General features: G+C 45.1%; 2 protein-coding genes across 9 annotated transcripts in view; both read right to left on the bottom strand.

Moving 5' to 3' along the window:
* The window catches only part of ITGAE (integrin subunit alpha E), a 56,013-nt gene extending 46,528 nt beyond the window's left edge, over nt 1–9,485 (bottom strand). The window contains exons 1-2 of the mRNA XM_030536452.1: nt 9,300–9,485; nt 1,120–1,234 (exon numbers count right to left, since the gene is read on the bottom strand). Of these exons, the coding sequence (XP_030392312.1) occupies nt 1,120–1,234; nt 9,300–9,333 (149 nt within the window). The 5' untranslated portion in view covers nt 9,334–9,485. The remainder of the gene's footprint in view (nt 1–1,119; nt 1,235–9,299) is intronic.
* A 3,395-nt stretch (nt 9,486–12,880) lies between these two features.
* Nucleotides 12,881–20,279, bottom strand: part of LOC115636463 (transient receptor potential cation channel subfamily V member 2-like) — a 61,277-nt gene continuing 53,878 nt past the window's right edge. For all 8 annotated transcript variants that reach the window (XM_030536592.1, XM_030536591.1, XM_030536593.1 and 5 more), the window contains exons 14-16: nt 15,940–16,061; nt 14,509–14,603; nt 12,881–13,617 (exon numbers count right to left, since the gene is read on the bottom strand). In XM_030536592.1, coding sequence (XP_030392452.1) covers nt 13,526–13,617; nt 14,509–14,603; nt 15,940–16,061 — 309 coding nt within the window. In that variant the 3' untranslated portion in view covers nt 12,881–13,525. The remainder of the gene's footprint in view (nt 13,618–14,508; nt 14,604–15,939; nt 16,062–20,279) is intronic.

Raw genomic sequence — 20,279 nt, 5'->3', positions numbered from 1 at the left:
CAGTAAGTCTCTTCCGGTGCTATTAACAAGAGATGGGCAGGGAAGGCTTCCACCTTAATATGGTCCACCTCTCCCTAGCCACCTGCACCTCCAGTCCAACTATTACCTACAGCAATGCCAGTTGCCTTAAGCTGGCGGTATGGAGGGAGATATTATTAATCTGATTCTCTACCTCTGCTGTGCTGAAGTGTCTGAAACACTAAGTCAGGTCAGGTGAGCCACGATAAAGCAACAGGTCCCAAGGTGACATGCCCAATTCCTTGGCTGGAACTGAGGGAAGCCCAACTCATCTATGCAGTGGGCAGAAGCAGGGCAGTCAGGCACATCCCCCAGTCCCAAGAGATTCCTGCGCTGCATTGGGAAATTACAAATGCTGGGAGTATTGTCTACTTCACTCTCTGCTGAAAGAGGCAGGGGAGTTGCTGGGGTGGGTTTATTTATGTATTTATTTATTGCACTCCAAAGCTAAAACCAACCCTTCCTGCTCTATAGATACACCACTACTCTAGCTCTCTCCCCTACATTTTCTAGGTTGTCTCCATGACAACGCTTCTATTCACCCACCAGCACAGACACCTACTGCTGTTCCCCCACAAACCCAAGAGAACAAACACGGCAATCTCTGGCCAGTTACGCCGTCACATCTCACGGCAGCTGCTGGGGCATAGCGACTGCTGCTGCTGCTGCCGCCTACAGATCAGGCCCAGGCCCTGGAAATACACATTATGGCAGGTGTGCAGCAGGAGACCAGCTGGCTATGTCTGTAGTGGGGTGGTCTGGTGATGGAAGTCGCTGTCTCTACAGTGCCAGGACTTAGCTGGGGCTGGGGAAAGGGCAGTATGGAATCCAGGGGCACTTTCATGAAAAGATTAACTGAAATTGCTTTTAAAAAATACTCAAAAAACTTTGAGGTTCTAATCCATTGCCAGGCTTAAATTGTACAAAGAATTACATCTCCACACAGGCAAGATGGTGCTGTGTAACTTGCTCACAGGAGCCCGAAAGAACCAGGGATGGGCACTGGGCCCCAGAAGGGTGCATGGGAGTTCCAGAGATGGCAATGCCTCCCATACTACAACCGCTAGTCCTACACGCCTGGGAGGAGCTTCGGGCCCTTACCAGGTCTTGCGCCCATCTGAATGCTGCAGAATCTTGGGCCAAGAGAGTGGGGCTGTGGGCGGCGTAATCCACTTCTTGCGGGTATCGATATTAAAGCTGCTCAGGGGTGTTACCGCTGCAAAAGCAACATCAGAAAGGTGACTGGCAGGGTTAGCAGTCACAACACAACCTACCAAGCTACTGTTCTCCCCCTGACCCCTCTCACTCCCTGCCCCCACGCCATGTGGCTGGTGTAGAAACAATTAACAGCAGCAAGATTCCCCCAGTTAGGTTAGGTTAAAGGGAACAAACAAGGCCTTTCTTCCTCAGCTCATTAGAAAAAGGACACAGTAACTCAAGATCCTATTATCTGACACAATTTCCCCCCCCCCCACACTTCACTTTAAACAATAAGATAAGTAGCCCTAGGGTGACCAGACAGCAAGTGTAAAAAATCGAGATGGGAGTGGGGGGTAATAGGAGCCTATATAAGAAAAAGACCCAAAAATCAGGACATCCGGTCACTCTAAGTAGCCCCTACTCAGAGACTCATAAAGGGCAGGAGGACGTGTAGTGACTGTAGGGTGACTAGACAGCAAATGTGAAAAATTGGGACAGGAGATGGGGGGTAATAGGAGCCTATATAAGAAAAAGGCCCAAAAATTGGGACTGTCCCTATAAAATCGGGACATCTGGTCACCCTAAGTGACGGTGACCCTGAAAAATATCATGAGACAAGCCTGTAGTGTCCTGCAGAGCTCCAGACACAACCTAATACCAGGCAGCTGATACCTGGCCACAGGGAGCATGCTGAGAATGAGGAGGAAGGGAGGTCTGTGTGATTTTGGGGTAGGTTACGCACTGGGCAGCAGGAAATGTTGAAATCTAGTTGCATTACAGCTAGTTCCCACTGTCGCTTGTTGAGGGCAAGAAACCACTAGGCAAGCACTGCATCACAGATGCGTCTGATGTCCTTGATCAGAGGATTCAGTGCTGGTGAAAGAGGCTACTCAGATACAGCAGGGACAATGGCAGGATCTGCTCCCCCACCACAGTGTAGCTGCCTACAACCCACAGCTAGCTAGACCAGCTCCAAGGAGGGGAGACCCTGGATTTCAAGGGACATTCAGATCTCAATCTCTCTGCTGAGGCTGAGGGCAAATTTGTGCCAAAAGCGGTGATGCAGATGCACACCCAACCACCAGAGGGACTGAGACCCAACAGCTCATTTCACATCAGGTACTGAACAGCCAGCAAATGAGAATAACCTCTGTCCAGGATTGGTGCCCTCAAGGAGAAACCCCTTTACGTGGGCACACCACATTCTCTTCCTCTTCTCTTGGAGATGTTCATGCCAGCCAGCAATGTAGCCTACAGCACAGAACACAGAGACATGCTGCTGTGGAATCTTCCCCATGAGTTGCTGTGACCATTCGAGCCTTAAAACAGCCCAGACAGAAAACACTGCATGGTCGCCACTGATTTGTTGTATTTCACTACCCATACAACCCACAAATGTCACATCTACTCGACACTATATAACAAACTGGAAATGCTAGACAATAGGCCAACCTGAAAAACACACAAAACATAGCCCTGCAAAGATAAATATTGTGAATTACATTATTTGGGGTCTACTGACCCATCCTATATTGACATGCTAAGAGAATTTGGAAAATTTGGCTGTATTCTGAGAGAAGAGTTCAAACCAACTCTGGATCCAAATGCAAGCGGTGTCTGAAATCCAAACCCAGGATATTATAATACCTAACTCTAACATAGCATTTTTCACCACTAGATCTTGAAGCATTTTACAAAGCAGGTCAACATCTTCTGGCACAGAGAGGTGAAGTGACTTGCCCAAGGTCAGCCAGCAGGCTAATGACAGAGATTAGAACAGAACACAGATCTCTTGAGTCCCAGTCCAGTGCTCTATCCTTTAGGCCACACTGGTCTCAGAACTGGAGCTCAATTTTGCAAATGACTCCAAACCAAAACTCTCATAGTTTGGAACAACCAAACCTCCAAACCCAGACATTGCAGTTTGAGCCCACTTCCAAATATTCATCCTAGGATTTGGCCATCTTCCCTCATGCTTTTCAGAGCGTGGGAGAGCCAAGGTCTGTTCTCTTTTATACCCACTCTCCTCCCACTGCCCTTGACTCCAGTATTATTGGGAGTGGAGTTTGATCCTGTAGCTGTGCAACAAGTTGGTGTCATTTCATAAGCTGGCTACTACAATGTAGCTGGAGGGAGAAGTGAAACATTGTGGCCAAAGCTGTTTCCCTGCCATATATCTGAATTCTGATTGCTACTTCTTCATATATAGACACAAAGCAGCCCAGGTCTCACAGTGTGGGGGTGTTTTAGGCCTCGCTTCAGCTTCCTCAGTCATGCTTTAGCGAGTGGCATGCTATTTCTTTGGAACTTAGCGGCCGGACTCACCACCCTGCTTTGCACCCTGCAGTAGCATTAACACACCTGACTCCTGCATTAATGCATCAAATTGCAGCTATTGTCACTCCAAGGCTTTTGCCCCTACTGCAGGCGGGCTTTACGCCCCTGCCTCTGATGGCTGCACTGTGTACAGTTCAATCTGGGGGGAGGGGGAGGTCTTAAACTCCTAGCTGAAGCCAGCACAGAGCCCTACCTTGGTTGCTGATTTGCTGTTTGCACCAGTGTAAATGCTCTCTGATTCTACAGCTCAAACTGTCAGAAGACGGAAGCCACAAACCAAAACGTTAACTTGAAATGGCCCAAATGCACCTCTGTATTACAATATGCAAGCCTGCTGAAATCGATGGAGCTACATTGATACGACACAGGCAAATATGGCCCCTTGTCACTATTCTACAATAAAATAAATACCTTAGGGCCCCATTCTGAACTCACTTATACTGGTGTTAATCTGGAGTAATTTCACTGATTTCAGGGGAGTTACTCAAGATTGATGCCAGTGTAATTTACATCAGAATCTGGCCCTTTGGGAGTATGCACGTGCTACACGTAATTAACAGGTACCTAATACGTAAACATATATTAAATCCATGAGGAATTACCAGTATAGAATATTACAAAATGGAAATACCAACTATAAAACTTCTAACCACACTAATTGTGCTGAGTATCCGCAATCCTCCTGGATTTTGTCTTGGATTTGCAATTACACATTACAGACCTTAGCACCTTGGAATCACAAATAGTCCTGGAGAGATATTTTGCAAAAAGAAAAATGTGCCCCGTGATGTTGGTATCTTCGCACTCACTGCTTTATTGCAGCCATTTACTGCAGTTCAGATTATTTTTTGAATGGCCAGAATTTGTCCCCATTGTCAGGACGCATCATTCCAAAAAACATTTACCTCCTTCACACACCTGAGGTTGTGTATTGGTTGGAAACAAAAAAATCATGCAGAAATTTATACACAACAACCTGTATGTGTACAGTTCTATTATATTATTATTATTATTATTATTCAGATTTAGCCTGTATTTATGCTTGGCTGCACTGTGAGGCTGAAGTCCTAAGTATTCTTATTAGTAAATGACACACAGTCAAAATGCAACACAATGAGTTCTACAATGACGCCTACAAGCCTCTTAATTTGATAACAGAGGTGCTGCCTGCAAGTCCCAACACACAATGGACTGACTGTCTTTATCTGAGTGGCCAGGCTGGAGCAGTGAAAGCTGAATTTGTGTGGCTCGTAGAGATGACATCAGTATTGTAGGGGAAGGTGACTCCAATAGACTTACTTTTATGCAAGTGAGTTGTTGCTTTCAGGCCCCTGGTAAATTGCTGATGTTGCCCTTAGTTGGGCAAAGCTTGACCAGGGTTTGATGTATAAAGCAAGACGGCAACTGAAGACAAACTTCACTGTTGTAGTTGCGTCAGCACCCTGTTTGTTGTCAGGGGTATTTTAGCCATCATGCCAGGGGAGATTTTTTAAGGAGAGACTTGAAGGTGAATAATTAGGTCTTTTTGAGGATGTTTACCAAAAGCTCCTTCCAACCGTGAGGGCCAGCATGAGAGAGAGCACGAAGGGGTTTGTTTTAAACTTAAGAAGCAGGCAATAGAGGATAGCATCATAGGGGACGTGGGAGTCAACCTTTTGATAGCGAATGAGAGATGGTAGGTAGGGTGGAGTGGAAGTGAAGACAAGCAGCTTATGTTTGAGGATACAGAGAAGAGGGACCCAGTAGATAGGTTCAAAGAAAGGGGTGATATGATCAAAGTGATGGGTTAGGAGCATGATCTTTGCAGCACCATTCTCAGTGGATATGAGTGAGGCGAGATTACACTTGTCAAGACCCAAAAAAAGGATGTTGCAGTAATCGAGATGCAAAATGATGAGCGCCTGGATGAGCATTTTAGCTGGGTGGGCGGATAGAAAAGGCCATATTGTAGCTATTATGCAGAAAGAACCAGCAAAATTTAGACATAGCCTGGATTTGAGGACCTTCTATCATGCTGTGTCCCCAAAACTAGGAGCAGTCTCTCGGTTATCTCTCAGCTCCTTCAAATTAACCTTTTCTACCACTCCTTCCTATCCTCTTTACTGGTCCTCCCTCTCCTCCCTCCCCATAGCCATTGTCTCATATCTTGGCTTAGGTTTGTTCTTGTTTAACTCAGAAGTCATGCTCCCAAGATAGGGAAAACATTTACTTATGTTGGGAGAGCTCTGTGGAAGCTTACCATGCTGTATGAGATGATCGTCAGTTCACATTGTGGGTTAACGTAACAGAAGCTGTAGTTTCTCAGAGGATCCTGGGGCCAAATTCAAAAAAGTGGGTCCTACTCCCAAACATAGGAAATTTCACCCATCTACACCAGGCCTGAACTTGGTTTCTTGCCATTGAGAAGGTGAACCTAGTGTGACAGATATGGTAATTTCCTGCAATATCTTTGAAAAACCTTACTGAATTAAGTTTACGTAGCTTTGGAGTCCATTTATTCAAAATGCAAAGTTTATGTATTATTGTAGAATTGTATGTAACATCTCTAGAGAGTAGATGTGAGCAATGTAAACCCTGGAAAGTGTTTATGAGCTTCAAAGAACTATTTTAAAGAATGTGCTAGACAAGAAGAACCCTTTGGGACAAAAGTGAATGGGAAATACTTGGCAGGAGGTGAATGCAAATTCTCATCTCCGGACCCAACCTTTTGAAGCTACCCCATGAGAAGAAACATCATCTACTTATTGTCTCTTCCCAGACTCTAAAGATAAAACCCTGAGCTACATAAAGGAGCTCAGATTAATGGATGTGCACGTTCTGAGCTATTACCTGTCATGAATTTTTAACCGCAAAAAAATTACTGAAGAGAGGAGCTCTGTTGTAGGCTAAGATGGCAGAGAGGTCACTGCAAGTTATTCCATTTTAGTTCAAGTTTACATGAGTTAGATCTAGACAGGGTAGGAGTTTTAATTAGTATTGTAGAAATCTCCATGCAGTGTTTACATGGTTAATAAAGATGAAAGTGACTTACAACTCCACGCTTGAGTATGTTAACCTAATGTTAGTATCCTAGAATACACCTAACAGACAATACTCTAATCTTCAATAGTTGACCTATAAAAACTATTTCAGACGCATGCAATCTAACACACACACACAAAAATTATGTTTAAAGAACATTAAGGTTGCAAAGCCAATCACTCAGAATTTAGGAAATGCCAGAATTAATGTTACCTGTACACCCTTAATTTTCCCTCCTTAGGATTATGCATTCTGATACACATACTTTTTTTTCCCAAGGGAACCCTGCCTCATTCAATGCACCAGGATGCTCACTCTGTGAGTAGTTACGCAATATTTCTTTTTATCCTCATCATCCAGGGTGTGGCCTCAAGACTTATTCACCACACACCAGCCAAACCCTGCAAATTATTTATTTCCTCATGAACTCTTCTAAGGTATCCTCACTGCGCTGAGTGCTTCACAAACATCTGTGAATTTATCTTCACACACCTGTTATGTGCAGTGGTAGGATTAGCCCTATTTTATTAATGGGGGACTGAAGCACAGAGAGATTAAAGCCAAAATTGTCCATGTCCACTAATTTTGTGTGCCTAACATGAGATGCCCTGGGCCTGATTTCTCAGTGTGTTTAGCATTTTTATAGTGTTTTATATGTTCAAAGCCCTCCTCCAGATAACTTCAGTTGCAGCTTTGTGGGCCTGGTGCTTCACAGTCTCAAGTTGGGCACCCATAAAATAAGGAACACAAGTGGCCAATCCAGTTTTCCAGGGCAATATTCAACTGCCTTAACCATGTGACCATCCTCTCTCTTCCCACATTCTCCTGCCTCATTCACTACACACCTTCCAATTTCTGCCACAGATGAGGAAGGGATTCTATAAACAACAGTCTCCTACACAACCCTGATTCATCCCCAGAGCATAGTTCAAACAGTGCACTGAATAAGGCAGGGGGTCTTGTGGAGGAAATTGTATATGATCACGTCAAGACTGGAACAAAATACATATGCAGAAGGGGGATGAATTAAGGTTGCTACTCCCTCCCCTTTTATCCTCTACTTCCTTGCTTCATGCGAGTCAGGCTGATTCCACCTTCTCCTCCAAGCTGCTTGGGTTCCAACAGCAGGGACATGGAAAACACAGGAGACAGTCTCCCAGGTCTCACTTCTGGCACTAGGTGACAAAAGAGCTCCGAGCTCCTGCGGGGAGTAGCTGCAGGGAGCAGCCTGGAAATGAAGCATCCTCAATGGCTCTCTGCCGGTGGTTTTCAACCTGTGGTCTGCAGACTCCTGGCGGGCTGCAGACTATGTCTAAGATTTCCAAAGTGGTCCGCACCTCCATTCAAAAAATTTTTAAATTAAAAAAGGTTGAAAGCCACTGCTCTGTGCAGATAGGGTACGTGCAGTCCATTCAGCACAGAGGAGCTGCACAGGGATGGAGCAGGATCAATGCAAATGCAATCTTCAGAAAATTTAGCTGACAAACTGCAGCAAGTCTCTAAAGAGTATGTGCAAACTGTGATTTTACAGAGGCTTGTTGCTTGGACAAATTTGGGAGAATTTTCACAGGGATGGCAAACAGAATATCTTTGACCTCCACCAACAAATGTTAAGTCCCTGCTCCAAAACACAGAGGCACTCAACTAAACAGTTATAAGAATTCTCTAAGCTGAGCAAAATGCCATATTTGTCACTAATTTCATTCTCAGAAATGACTGAACAAGTTTTACTGAAACTTTCACAAAATAAATCACCAGCTTAGCATGGAAAATGTCAACCTGAATGGTTAAAGTTTGGCAAAAGTTATAAGCAACTGAAAACAGGTTCTTATAACAGTCTCTGTAACAATGACATTCTGTGGCTTCTCTGAAGTACTGAAAAATGTCAAAAGTCTGTAGGTTTTTAAACAGCTATTTGTCCTCATTTATATTTAACTTCTTACTTCTAGAATTTCAAAGTGAATTTTCTAATTCATATCTGCCTCCTGTTTATATTATCAATCCTTATTTCCAAATAAAGGGCTGAGAAAGAGGTTCTCTTTTTATTCTAAATACTAAGTTCAGAACGCTTGATGAGAGTTCAGCCAGTCAAATCTTCATAGACAATGGATTTCTGAATGCATTCCCTGATTGGTGCAGGGACATGTATCCCTAAGGATGCTTATAAAAGGGGGAGCTGATAGACATAAAGACATTGGTCCACACTCAGCTCTCCATTACAACCGTGGAAAGATAGTAACCTCACTGACTAAATATAGCTTTTTACCAATGTAAATGAGAGCAGAATTTTCTCAATTGATTCATCATGATTATATAGTACCGTCTATCAATAGACCCAGGCACTTATATGATCCTCACCACTATAGTATCTGAGCACCTACCTGTCTGTCCCCTTAATACAGCTGAGCCCAGTGGATTTCACTAACATTAACTTTTTCTGGAGAATTGCAAGAAGTACAAGACACTGAAATACTCACCCCCACCATTTGCTGATCATGCTGAAATACTAGAAAACCAATAATTTTGCAACAAGAAATTTTATAAAGTGTATCTACACAAGTGCTGAAACCTTGACACTTCCAAAATACGCTGCAAGCATAAAGCACTTTACTTGGTCAGATTAAGTGACCACCTTGAGTCCTCAGATTCACAACTTTCTTTTCACAGTCCAAGACTTACGTTTTCTAATTTAGGTGGGCAAAAAATAAATAAAATTCACTTACTTATTAAGAAGAGAAGGCATGGAAGGGACCTCATAACTCTGTTCCTGGCTTTCACAACGATGCAGGACTGAAGAGACAATATCTGTACTCTGCCTGCAGATGACTCTCTCAGGACTGCTGGTTGCTGAGACACAGGCAGGTCTGTTGTGGATTTCCTAGTGGGGTTTCAGTGCATACACTAACAAAATTACATTTAAATATAGAGACAACAAACTACAGACAGACCATTTTTACCAGTGCCTCTGTCTGTCTATCTGTAGCCTTTACCAGGGTATCCTTATGGGTTACCTTTGAAAGTTGCTAAGTGAGGTATTCGCACTATCTATCTTCACTTTCCATGCTAGCTACTTGGAGGTGTTATCATCCTATGGAAATGTCCTGGTAACAGAGTGGAATAAACTTCCACACACACAAGCAGGGATTTAAAAGGTATGTCACCTTTCAGATGTGCCTCATTACAAACATCGCTCACTTTAGACCCAGTTTTTCCTCTTTCCCACACAATGCTGCTTCTCTCTCTCTGGTTAGTATATTGTTAGTATCAGAAATGTTGGCTCTTGAAAGGGAAGTTTACTGACAATGTAGGACATGCTAAAAAAAGGAAACCTTATCACTTCCACCGCCCGTGCTGCCAATCCTTTGCTCTTAGTGTCCCTCCTTTTGGGGTGTCTGTACCACAGCTCACAGGGGCAAGGATTAGGAGTCGGAAGGGTCCATATGTGTTCAATACCCGTGCTGCATTCTACTCTGACCCAGAGGCGGATTAGGAGTTTGTGGGACCCTGGGCCAGAGCAAACCCCTTCCACCTGCTGTCCCCCCCACTCTCCCTCCCGGTGCTCCTGCCAGGGAAATGGGGTCTGGGTATGGGGGCTTGCCCTGCCTTACTGCTCTGACCTATTTTGTGACTGGATTCCAGCTGCACAGAAATAGCCGCAAGTAACTGGTTCATGTTGGCAGAGACCTGGTTTCCCCACAGACTGGCAATGCTCAGGAGCTAGAGAAGTTCCATTACATCTGAAATCACTCAGAAAGGCAGGGAAGTAGAGGGAGCATTTCTAGAAACAGGCTGGTCTTTCCCAGCTTGCAGCTTCTGTGTTTATTATGCCCAACATTCTTGGGAGAGAAAAACGTACCCAGTACCAAAGGAGGTTAGTATATTATTACTTTGCTCTTTCTTAGCTCCTGTACCCCAAAGGATCACAAAGTGCTTTATAAATGTTCAACAACTAAGCTTCATGGCATGGAGGGGCAGTATCATTCCAATTTCACAGATATTTGCCTGCTCTTTTGCACAGAGAAGAAATTACATCAGAAGAGAACATGAAGCATGTGTTAGTCAGTGGGTGTGATAGTCTCACACGCACACACAGTATCCTTGTCTGTCTGGCCACACTGTGACTCAGACAGTCAGCAGGTCTGAAGCCTTCTCAGAAATGAAGAGTTTTTAAAAGCTCCAGAGGACTCATTTAAACCCCCCCCAACCTTTTCTAGAATATAATTGTATTCCTGATGGTTGCAAAGCTCACTGCTAGGTCACGAGACAACTTGCATCAGAGGTCTGCAAGCTGAATTGGGGCAGAACTAACTCCCTGCAGCTTGTGCAGACTCGGCTGCAGTGTCTAGCTTTTCAAAGCTTCTCTTTTTCTCAGGGGCTGAGCCCCCCTTGGCTTGTTGGGTTTCAAAGCTTCCTTCTGCTAGCCACAAACCAGAGAATGGAAAGTACGTTATAGTAAGAATGGGGGGAGCTCTCTGTGGCTCTATATAAGAATAGCCAATCCTACAGCACTCTGACCTCCTGAAAGGAGAACTGAAGATCCATTCTCTCCCCCTTCACAGTTTTTCCTTAGTGATTTACTGATTTCTTTTTGGCTCAGAAGTTTTCAGGTGGGAGGTTAAATGATGAAACTTGCTCTGATTTAGCATTCGGATAACTGTAGCTCCTAATAATTTCTTGCTCTGGTCTTCTTCAGAAGGCATTGGAAGCAGATTCCCTTAGAAAAGAGAGCTCTCCACCCCAGTTTATTGTGGGCTACGCTTTGTTTACAGAGGACGTTCATCCTGCTGGTGTGATAGATACACCTTTGGCTTCCTCCGACTAAGAGCTCAACTTGTACAATGTGAAGAATCAATAAAATAAATGAATGTGTAAAAGATTTAAGATTCTGCATGTACCTGCATTTTCCAATATACGGCTCCATGGAGAGACAGGAACTACGGAAACAGAGCTTTTCCCAGCACCAGGAAATCCTGCTAGAGCTTCTTGCCCTTAGTGCTGCCGCTAGCAATGCGTACAACTTTAAAGTGATTTTGCCACGTTCGCCCATAAGAGGCAGACGACAGTGATGCCTGGGGAAGTGTGATCTAGTAGCTAGAGCAGGGGTCTGCGATTAAGCAGGGAGAGTCAGCTGAGAATGTGGTAAGAACACCAGACAGTTACGTACCACAAGGGTGGGGAGGGAGGGAAAGGAATCAATCCATGCCAGTATCACTTCAGCAAAAGGACTGAGGGTCGATTAATCTTTGTATGACAACTTGCCTGGTTTCACTGTTCCACCTCCAGGCAGAGATCTGAAATGGCAGGTCTTGCTCTGCCAAATCTGCCATAATGCGTACCCACTTTCTCCAACAGTTTAGTATTAAAATGCTTCTTTGAGCATTGCCTCTGGCTGTTCCCTCTATCAAAGATGAATTGGAAACCAAGATGAGGCATTTACAATTTCAAAAGTGGATGCAGAAATTGGCTGGAGGTCACCCTCTGTCACATTTCAGGGCTCAGGAAAATGAGGATCTGACAGCACTGGTTTGATCCCGGCCTAGGGCAAGCAGGGGCTGCGCCCAACTCTGCCAACACAGTCCAACCCTGACTCGGAGCACATCATCCCCTGTGCTCCCCCACTGCAGAGTCTCCTGCTCCAGGTAGTGTGTATGTGGAGCTCTAGAAACCCCTGAGACAAACTCTTTCAGTGAAATGCCCCTGGTGCACTTGATACTGTATGGAAAGTTTTCAAGCTGCCACTTTTTTTATATAGAGGACTAAACGGAGACATTATTTCTCTTCCTGCTTCCAGCAGAATTTCACAGCATGCTTCTCTCCCTGTCTGAAGTGGTCAGCATGTGAAAATTGACATAATCTTAGCAACCATTTGGAGCATGACAGAAGTCCACTAAGACCAAACAGGAAGTTGTTAAAGAAAGGTGAAAAAGGCACAGGTTGCATTAGTCTCTGTATCTTCAAGAAGATCTGATATGCAGTGCTCAGCTGCTCTCACTTCAAGAGCAGCACATCTGTGGGGAAGGGATGTCATATAAATTTGCATTTCTAAGTCACAGTTTCAATATGAAACAGCTTTCATGCAGCTGCTAGCAAAGCATACAACTTTCAAGTGATTTTGCCACCTTCAATTCAGATATAGGTCAGTTGTTCTGTGGCTGTCAAAATGCCTAGATTTGCCAACGTTGCTGAGATAGAAGCTTTTGCACTTAGCTTAATGTTTCAGCTTCAATACCTCTTAACATACCTCTCGAAGTGAGGCACACTGTTTTGCATACAAGCCAACCTCATGCAGTCAGAAACTTTGAACAATGCTTTATGCACCTTTAATTCCAAAGCACTTCCCAGACAGATTACCTGAAATGCAGTCACATATGGGACGGAGGATAACAGTGCAGAAGGGGAAATATTTTTGGCCACAAACACTAGGACAAACTTCTGTTCTCATAAAAAATACATGGTATCTTATGCTGTCAGCACAGAGGGCCTGTGCTTGGAAAAGTATCATCCAAAAAAGCTACACACACTGAGCTGCATGGAACTAAATTTTTCTGTCTCACCAGCATGAAGGGCTAAATTGACCCAACTGAAATTTTAACCCAGGCTTCCAGGGAGAAATTTCAAATCTGAGGCTTAGATTACAAAGCCATCCCATCCAGGATACACACCACCAATCTCTCTCACACACACATCCTCTTTCTAAGCATTGTAGGAAGAAAGTATCAGGCAGAAGAAGTTGAACAGAAATGATTTCTTCAAAGGAAATACTTTGTATGCATAAAAGCAACAGACTGAAACACAGTCTTTGATGAGACACGTTAATACTGATTACTTTTTCATCTCAATATTAGTGGCACCATAGAATGAAGAATTCATTGGGATGGGAGCAACAACGGGATTCCAATCCGAAAACATGCTACAGTCTCTTGGCTTGTCCTCTTCTAGTGGCCTCATCTCAGTCACTGGCTAATGGATGTAACGGCAATTCTTCCTCCAGTGCTGCTGAGTTTGCTTGCCCCCGTGACATCCTGTCCCGCACTTTCTTCACTGTAACAGGAGACAGAACAATGGTGGCCCTTAGTTAGCAGGCAGATGACAAAGGTAAGGAGGAGGGTATTGAGCCGGTCCTGGGGCTACTGCAGATTTACTGAAAACTAAAAAAATTCTATTTGAGGTATTTTTGAAGTGCTGTAAAGCTCCCTATCCCACTCCCTCTAGGCCAGCAGCTGGAGACCAACCAAAGACGAAACAGTGAAAGGGTCGGGTTAATCCTGATGGGGCTACTACACAAGACCTGGCAGATTAAAGCAAACAATATATTTTCATTGAAAGGAACAAATCACTGTTTTCAATGTAGGGCTGCTTAACTATGCACAGTAACGCTGCACCACAGCTTAGGACAGGAGGTGGTGGTGGTGGTGGGAGGAATTGTATCCACTTGAAAGTGAAGAGGATGTTCAGGCAAGTAGCATGTGATTCTACAAGTTAGAATTTGCCAAGGTGAACACCCTGACTCTTGCTGAATGTGCTCTGGGACCTTTAGCAACACCTTGGGTCTGGATCTTATTTTTACATTTCCTATAAAGGGAAACACTTGGGTCATTGGTTTAGTTTGGACTTGAAGGCACCTAACTGAATCCTCAACAGCATTTACTACAGAACATTATTTTTCTTAAGGCGTCCCCGATTCAAGTATTGAACAGACCCAAACCTACTTAGACTGTGCGCGCTAACCAGATCACAAATGAAGGTGCTATGGCTGCAGGACACTTGATAGACAGCAGTTTCACTGGGTGTATTGGGGGTGAGGGCAAGCCCACCTGAAATTTCTGGCACACAGAGTCCACCAAATAGATAACAGGCAAAGTGCACAAGCATTTGCCCAGTAGGTAGTAGAAAAGGGGCTGACATCCTCTGCTCAGCCCTGGGATGTCTTACCTAGGGATTCTATTTCCAAGTCTCTGGAGTTCCCAGGATCCTCCTTGATGACTCCCAGCTCCTTTTCCCAGTTGGCCCAGTTAATCTCCTCCACTCTGGAGACAGAAAATAGAACAATTTCGCCCATCAGACAGCAGACAATGAGGCACGGGGGAAAAACATTCTGATCGTACAGTTGCGTGCCAAGGCTGCATCTCAATGTCATCCATTCTGATGGATGGTGGTCTCAACAGCACAGCACTAATGACTTGGCAGCAGCAGCAGTGGCTGTACCACAAAAGGCTTTGTTGCCAAGGGAGTTCTTATTTAGCTAGTAAGTCCTGTGGAGTGCGTTAGTTCTGTATCTTCCTCTGTGTTGTGAACAGTGCCGGTGTTTAAATAATAACACCCCAGTGCCTGGAAGGGCGACACACTTAACTACAGGAGTTTTCCTGCAGAAAAAAGTCTGTATGCATGGAGTAACACAATGCAATCCATAAAGTCCTGGTGTTATTATCGGAGTGCTCTGGATTTGGCCCCCTCTACTGAATGAGGATAAGGGACATTCCAAGTCCCAATTTCCCACACTTTACATGAACAAAGGGAGTGCTGCCACTTTGTGGTTCACTTAGCATGTTGCAGAGGTGTTACCAAGCAGCATTCACACAGCCAGGAAACTGAGGGTGTGTCGACATTAGTGCTCTTCCCACAGCTGGTCTAGCACCCGGACAGCTCCACCATTGGTAGTCACGGTGGAAGCGCAAGTGTAGATGAGCTGCCAGCATTTTTACCTTCTCAGAGCAGCGCAAGACGACACGTCAGTAAAATGCCTGAGGCTTGATCACACCACAGCATCCAGTATTGCTAACATCAGTGGACTTGCATGCATCCAAAACCAATGCTGGGAATAGTACAGTACTAGCATAGACAAGGCCATGGGGAGTTTGATTCAGTAATTCCACTGCTGTGGTTCTGCAACTGACTGAAACCATCGGACTGAGTTCAGCTGCTTCCTTTTAGGACCGAGCTTTCAGGTCAAAGGGCCCCATTCCAGGAGAAAGGGGCAGTGGAAGAGAGAATGACAGCCTCCTGGCTGTAACACAAGGCAGTAGAAGTACCAGCACTACATGATGCCTAGATACAAAGGTGATGGGGGAGCATGAGAAATGCACCTACGGATACTCGACTATCTAGGAGTGAGTAGGGTAATGTTTTGATTTCCCCCCAACCCAATCTCTCATATACATACACATTATATATATATACACACATACACACACAAAGAGACAGGGGGAATCAAGACATTACCCTACTCACTCCTAGATAATCGAGTATCCATAGGTGCATTTCTTATATATGCAAGAACAAACCAGGCTCCCCCATTCACACATAATGCCAGCACGCTGACACAGAATTCAGAATGTGGGAAGCTGCCTCCACTTTCTATCTTACCTGAAACACCATCTCTCATCTTTCTTATCATCAAGGCTCACAGACAAAAAGCAGCCAGATCTCTGCCTCCTTCTTGGGCACCACAGCCAGGACTTCTCTATTTCCACAATGGCAATGGCTCTCTGAGGATACAAGTCCATGTTAGAGCAGAACTGGTGCAGCCACAACCCAGGTGCTGAGCTAGCAGGTGCTGAGCTAGCCTAAGTTCCGATCAAGTCTTCCCCATCCGCCAAGTATCGTGACTTGGAAAGGCACTTTTGTGAATGTTCCTTGGCTCTGTTACTGCTGTCAAGAAATACCCTAGGCCTGCGGGCTTAAGAAATTACTCTAAACTCTGTAATCTTCTAGATAGAGAATAAAATAGGACTGGGTTGCCAACAGTATAAAAGGGGATTTTGGACTCTGACAGATCCTGTAATTCTCTCTAGCTCCCAGACTGACTAAGCACAACCTGTGCTGCATAGTGGCACCCTATAAGGTCTCCCTTAGTTCAGGCAATGACCAAGCAGTCATGGAAGGAGCTGCTAACCACATTAGAAATTCCTCCAAACCAGGGTAAGCCAACAGAAGGTATAAAACACAGACAAATCTTAATAGAAACATCTCAGGTAACAAAAGCATGTGACATAACCTTATTCCCAGATTCTGGACCTTAGCGTCCAAAATTTGGGGGTTAGCATGAAAACCTCCAAGCTTAGTTACCAGCTTGGACCTGGTACTGCTGCCACCACCCAAAAAATTAGAGTGTTTTGGGGCACTCTGGTCCCCCTGAAAAACCTTCCCTGGGGACCACAAGACCCAAATCCCTTGAGTCTCACAACAAAGGGAAATAATCCTGATTCCCTTCCCCCCTCCAGGTGCTCCTGGAGAGATACACAGACACAAGCTCTGTGAAACTACGCAGAGTGAGTCCCCCTCTCCGTTCCCAATCCTGGAACAAAAGCACTTTCCTCTTCACCCAGAGGAAATGCAAAATCAGGCTAGCAATCCAACACACAGCTTTCCCCTGATTTCTTCCTCCCACCAATTCCCTGGTGAGTACAGACTTAATTTCCCTGAAGTAAAGGAAAACTCCAACAGGTCTTAAAAGAAAACTTTATATAAAAAAGAAAGAAAAAATACAAAAGGTTCTCTCTGTATTAAGATGATACAACACAGGGTCAATTGCTTAAAAGAATATTGAATAAACAGCCTTATTCAAAAAGAATACAAATCAAAGCATTTCCAGCACTTATATTCATGCAAATACCAAAGAAAAGAAACCATATAACTTACTATCTGATCTCTTTGTCCTTACTCTTAGAAACAGAAGACTAGAAAGTAGAAAGTACTTCTCCAAAGCTCAGAGGAAACAGGCAGACAGACAAAAGACTCAGAGACACACTTCCCTCCACCCAAAGTTGAAAAAATCCGGTTTCCTGATTGGTTCTCTGGTCAGGTGTTTCAGGTGAAAGAGACATTAACCCTTAGCTATCTGTTTATGACACGCCCCCCAAATTGCAGACAGTGGGGAAGCTCACTGGCGGCAATTTCTTCTAGAACTTGAAAATAAACAGATTAATACAACACATGCACCGTTACATATACTACTAAGTATATAACTAACAGACTTTAGATTTTAAGAACACTTTTTAACTACTGGATTCTGGGAAACTTTCACGGGAGAGTGCATCAGCAACTTTGTTAGAAGCTCCTGTGATGTGTTGAATTTCAAAATCAAAATCTTGGAGAGCTAAACTCCAACGAAGAAGTTTCTTGTTGTTCCCCTTGGCAGTATGAAGCCACTTTAGTGCAGCATGGTCAGTTTGTAGTTGGAACCGCCGTCCCCAAACATATGGGCGTAGCTTTTCCAGGGCGTACACAATGGCATAGCATTCCTTTTCACTAACTGACCAGTGACTTTCCCTCTCAGACAGTTTCTTGCTGAGAAACACGACAGGATGGAAGTTGTGATCTGTTGCTTCCTGCATGAGCACTGCTCCTAAACCACGCTCAGATGCATCTGTGGTTACTAGGAATGGCTTGTCAAAATCCGGGGCCCTGAGTACAGGGTCAGACATGAGCGTTGCCTTAAGTTGGGTAAAGGCCTTTTGACACTCATCAGTCCACTTAACTGCATTTGGCTGGGTCTTTTTGGTCAGGTCGGTCAATGGGGCAGCGATTTGGCTGTAGTGTGGTACAAATCGCCTGTAGTATCCGGCCAAGCCTAAGAAGGATTGGACCTGTTTTTTTGACCTTGGGACAGGCCACTTTTGGATAGCATGCACCTTGGCCTGTAGGGGGTTTATGGTTCCTCGACCCACCTGGTGCCCCAGGTAAGTTACTCTGTTTTGGCCTATTTGACACTTTTTGGCCTTAACAGTTAGTCCTGCCTGCCTGATGCGCTCAAAGACCTTTTCCAGGTGGAGTAGGTGTTCGGGCCAGGAGTCTGAAAAAATGGCCACATCATCGAGGTAGGCAACTGCAAATTCTCCCAGTCCAGCTAGTAGACCATCTACCAGCCTCTGGAAGGTGGCGGGTGCATTTCGAAGGCCGAAAGGAAGGACATTGAATTCATACACCCCCGCATGGGTGACGAATGCTGACCTCTCCTTGGCAGGTTCATCTAGCGGTACTTGCCAGTACCCCTTGGTTAAGTCTATGGTAGAGATGAACTGGGCACGTCCCAACTTTTCCAATAGCTCATCGGTACGTGGCATTGGATAGTTGTCCGGACGAGTTACAGCATTTAGCTTACGGTAGTCCACGCAAAAGCGTATTTCCCCATCTGGTTTGGGTACCAGAACCACTGGAGATGCCCATGCACTGGTAGATGGGCGGATTATACCCATCTGTAGCATGTTCTGGATCTCCCGTTCTATAGCAGCTTGGGCATGAGGAGACACCCGGTAGGGTGGGGTTCTGATTGGGTGAGCATTACCTGTATCAATGGAGTGGTATGCCCGTTCAGTCCGTCCTGGGGTGGCTGAGAACAATGGGGCGAAGCTAGTGCACAGCTCCTTGATTTGTTGCCGCTGCAGACGTTCCAGGGTGGTTGAGAGGTTCACCTCTTCCACGCCACCGTCTTTTTTTCCATCGTAGTAGACTCCGTCAGGCCACTCAGCATCATCTCCCTGGACTGTAAACTGACAAACCTGTAAGTCTCTGGAATAGAAAGGCTTGAGAGAATTAACATGGTACACTTTAGGCTTTAGTGAGGAATTGGGAAATGCTATGAGGTAGTTTACAGCTCCCAGGCGCTCTTGGACCGTGAATGGCCCTTCCCATGATGCTTCCATCTTATGGGCCTGTTGCGCCTTCAAGACCATAACCTGGTCTCCTACCTTGAAGGAACGTTCTCTGGCATGTCTGTCATACCAGGCCTTTTGCTCTTCTTGAGCATCCTTTAGGTTCTCTCTAGCAAGGGCTAAAGAGTGTCGGAGGGTGCTTTGTAGGTTGCTTACAAAGTCCAGAATGTTAGTTCCTGGAGAAGGCGTAAACCCCTCCCATTGCTGCTTCACCAACTGTAATGGCCCCTTAACCTCGTGACCATACACAAGTTCAAATGGTGAAAACCCTAAACTGGGATGTGGTACAGCCCTGTAGGCAAACAGCAACTGCTGCAACACTAGGTCCCAATTATTGGAGAATTCGTTGATGAATTTTCTTATTATGGCCCCCAAAGTTCCATTGAACCTTTCCACCAGGCCATTGGTTTGATGGTGGTACGGGGTGGCAACCAAGTGATTTACCCCATGAGTTTCCCACAGTTTTTCCATGGTCCCTGCCAGGAAATTAGACCCTGAATCTGTAAGGATGTCGGAGGGCCAACCTACCCTGGCAAAGATGTCTGTTAGGGCCAGGCACACAGTGTTAGCCCTGGTGTTGCCTAGAGCTACTGCTTCTGGCCATCGGGTAGCAAAGTCCACTAAAGTCAGTACGTACTGCTTTCCTCTGGGCGTCTTTTTTGGGAAAGGGCCCAGAATATCCACAGCTACTCGCTGAAATGGGACCTCAATTATGGGGAGTGGCTGGAGAGGGGCCTTGACCTGGTCTTGAGGCTTACCCACTCTTTGGCATACCTCACAAGACCGGACATACTTGGCAACATCCTTGCCCATCCCCTCCCAGTGGAAGGACTTCCCCAACCGGTCCTTGGTTCTGTTCACCCCAGCATGGCCACTGGGATGATCATGGGCTAAGCTTAAGAGCTTCCCCCGGTACTTAGTTGGAACCACCAACTGTTTTTGCGGCTGCCATTCTTCCCGGTGTCCACCAGAAAGAATTTCCTTGTATAAAAGTCCTTGGTCTATAACAAACCGGGATCGATTAGAAGAGCTGAGAGGCGGTGGGGTGCTCCG

This window comes from Gopherus evgoodei, chromosome 17, assembly GCF_007399415.2.
Source record: "Gopherus evgoodei ecotype Sinaloan lineage chromosome 17, rGopEvg1_v1.p, whole genome shotgun sequence".
In the NCBI taxonomy this organism is placed as follows: domain Eukaryota; kingdom Metazoa; phylum Chordata; order Testudines; family Testudinidae; genus Gopherus; species Gopherus evgoodei.
This window is presented reverse-complemented; position numbering and strand designations above follow the sequence as displayed.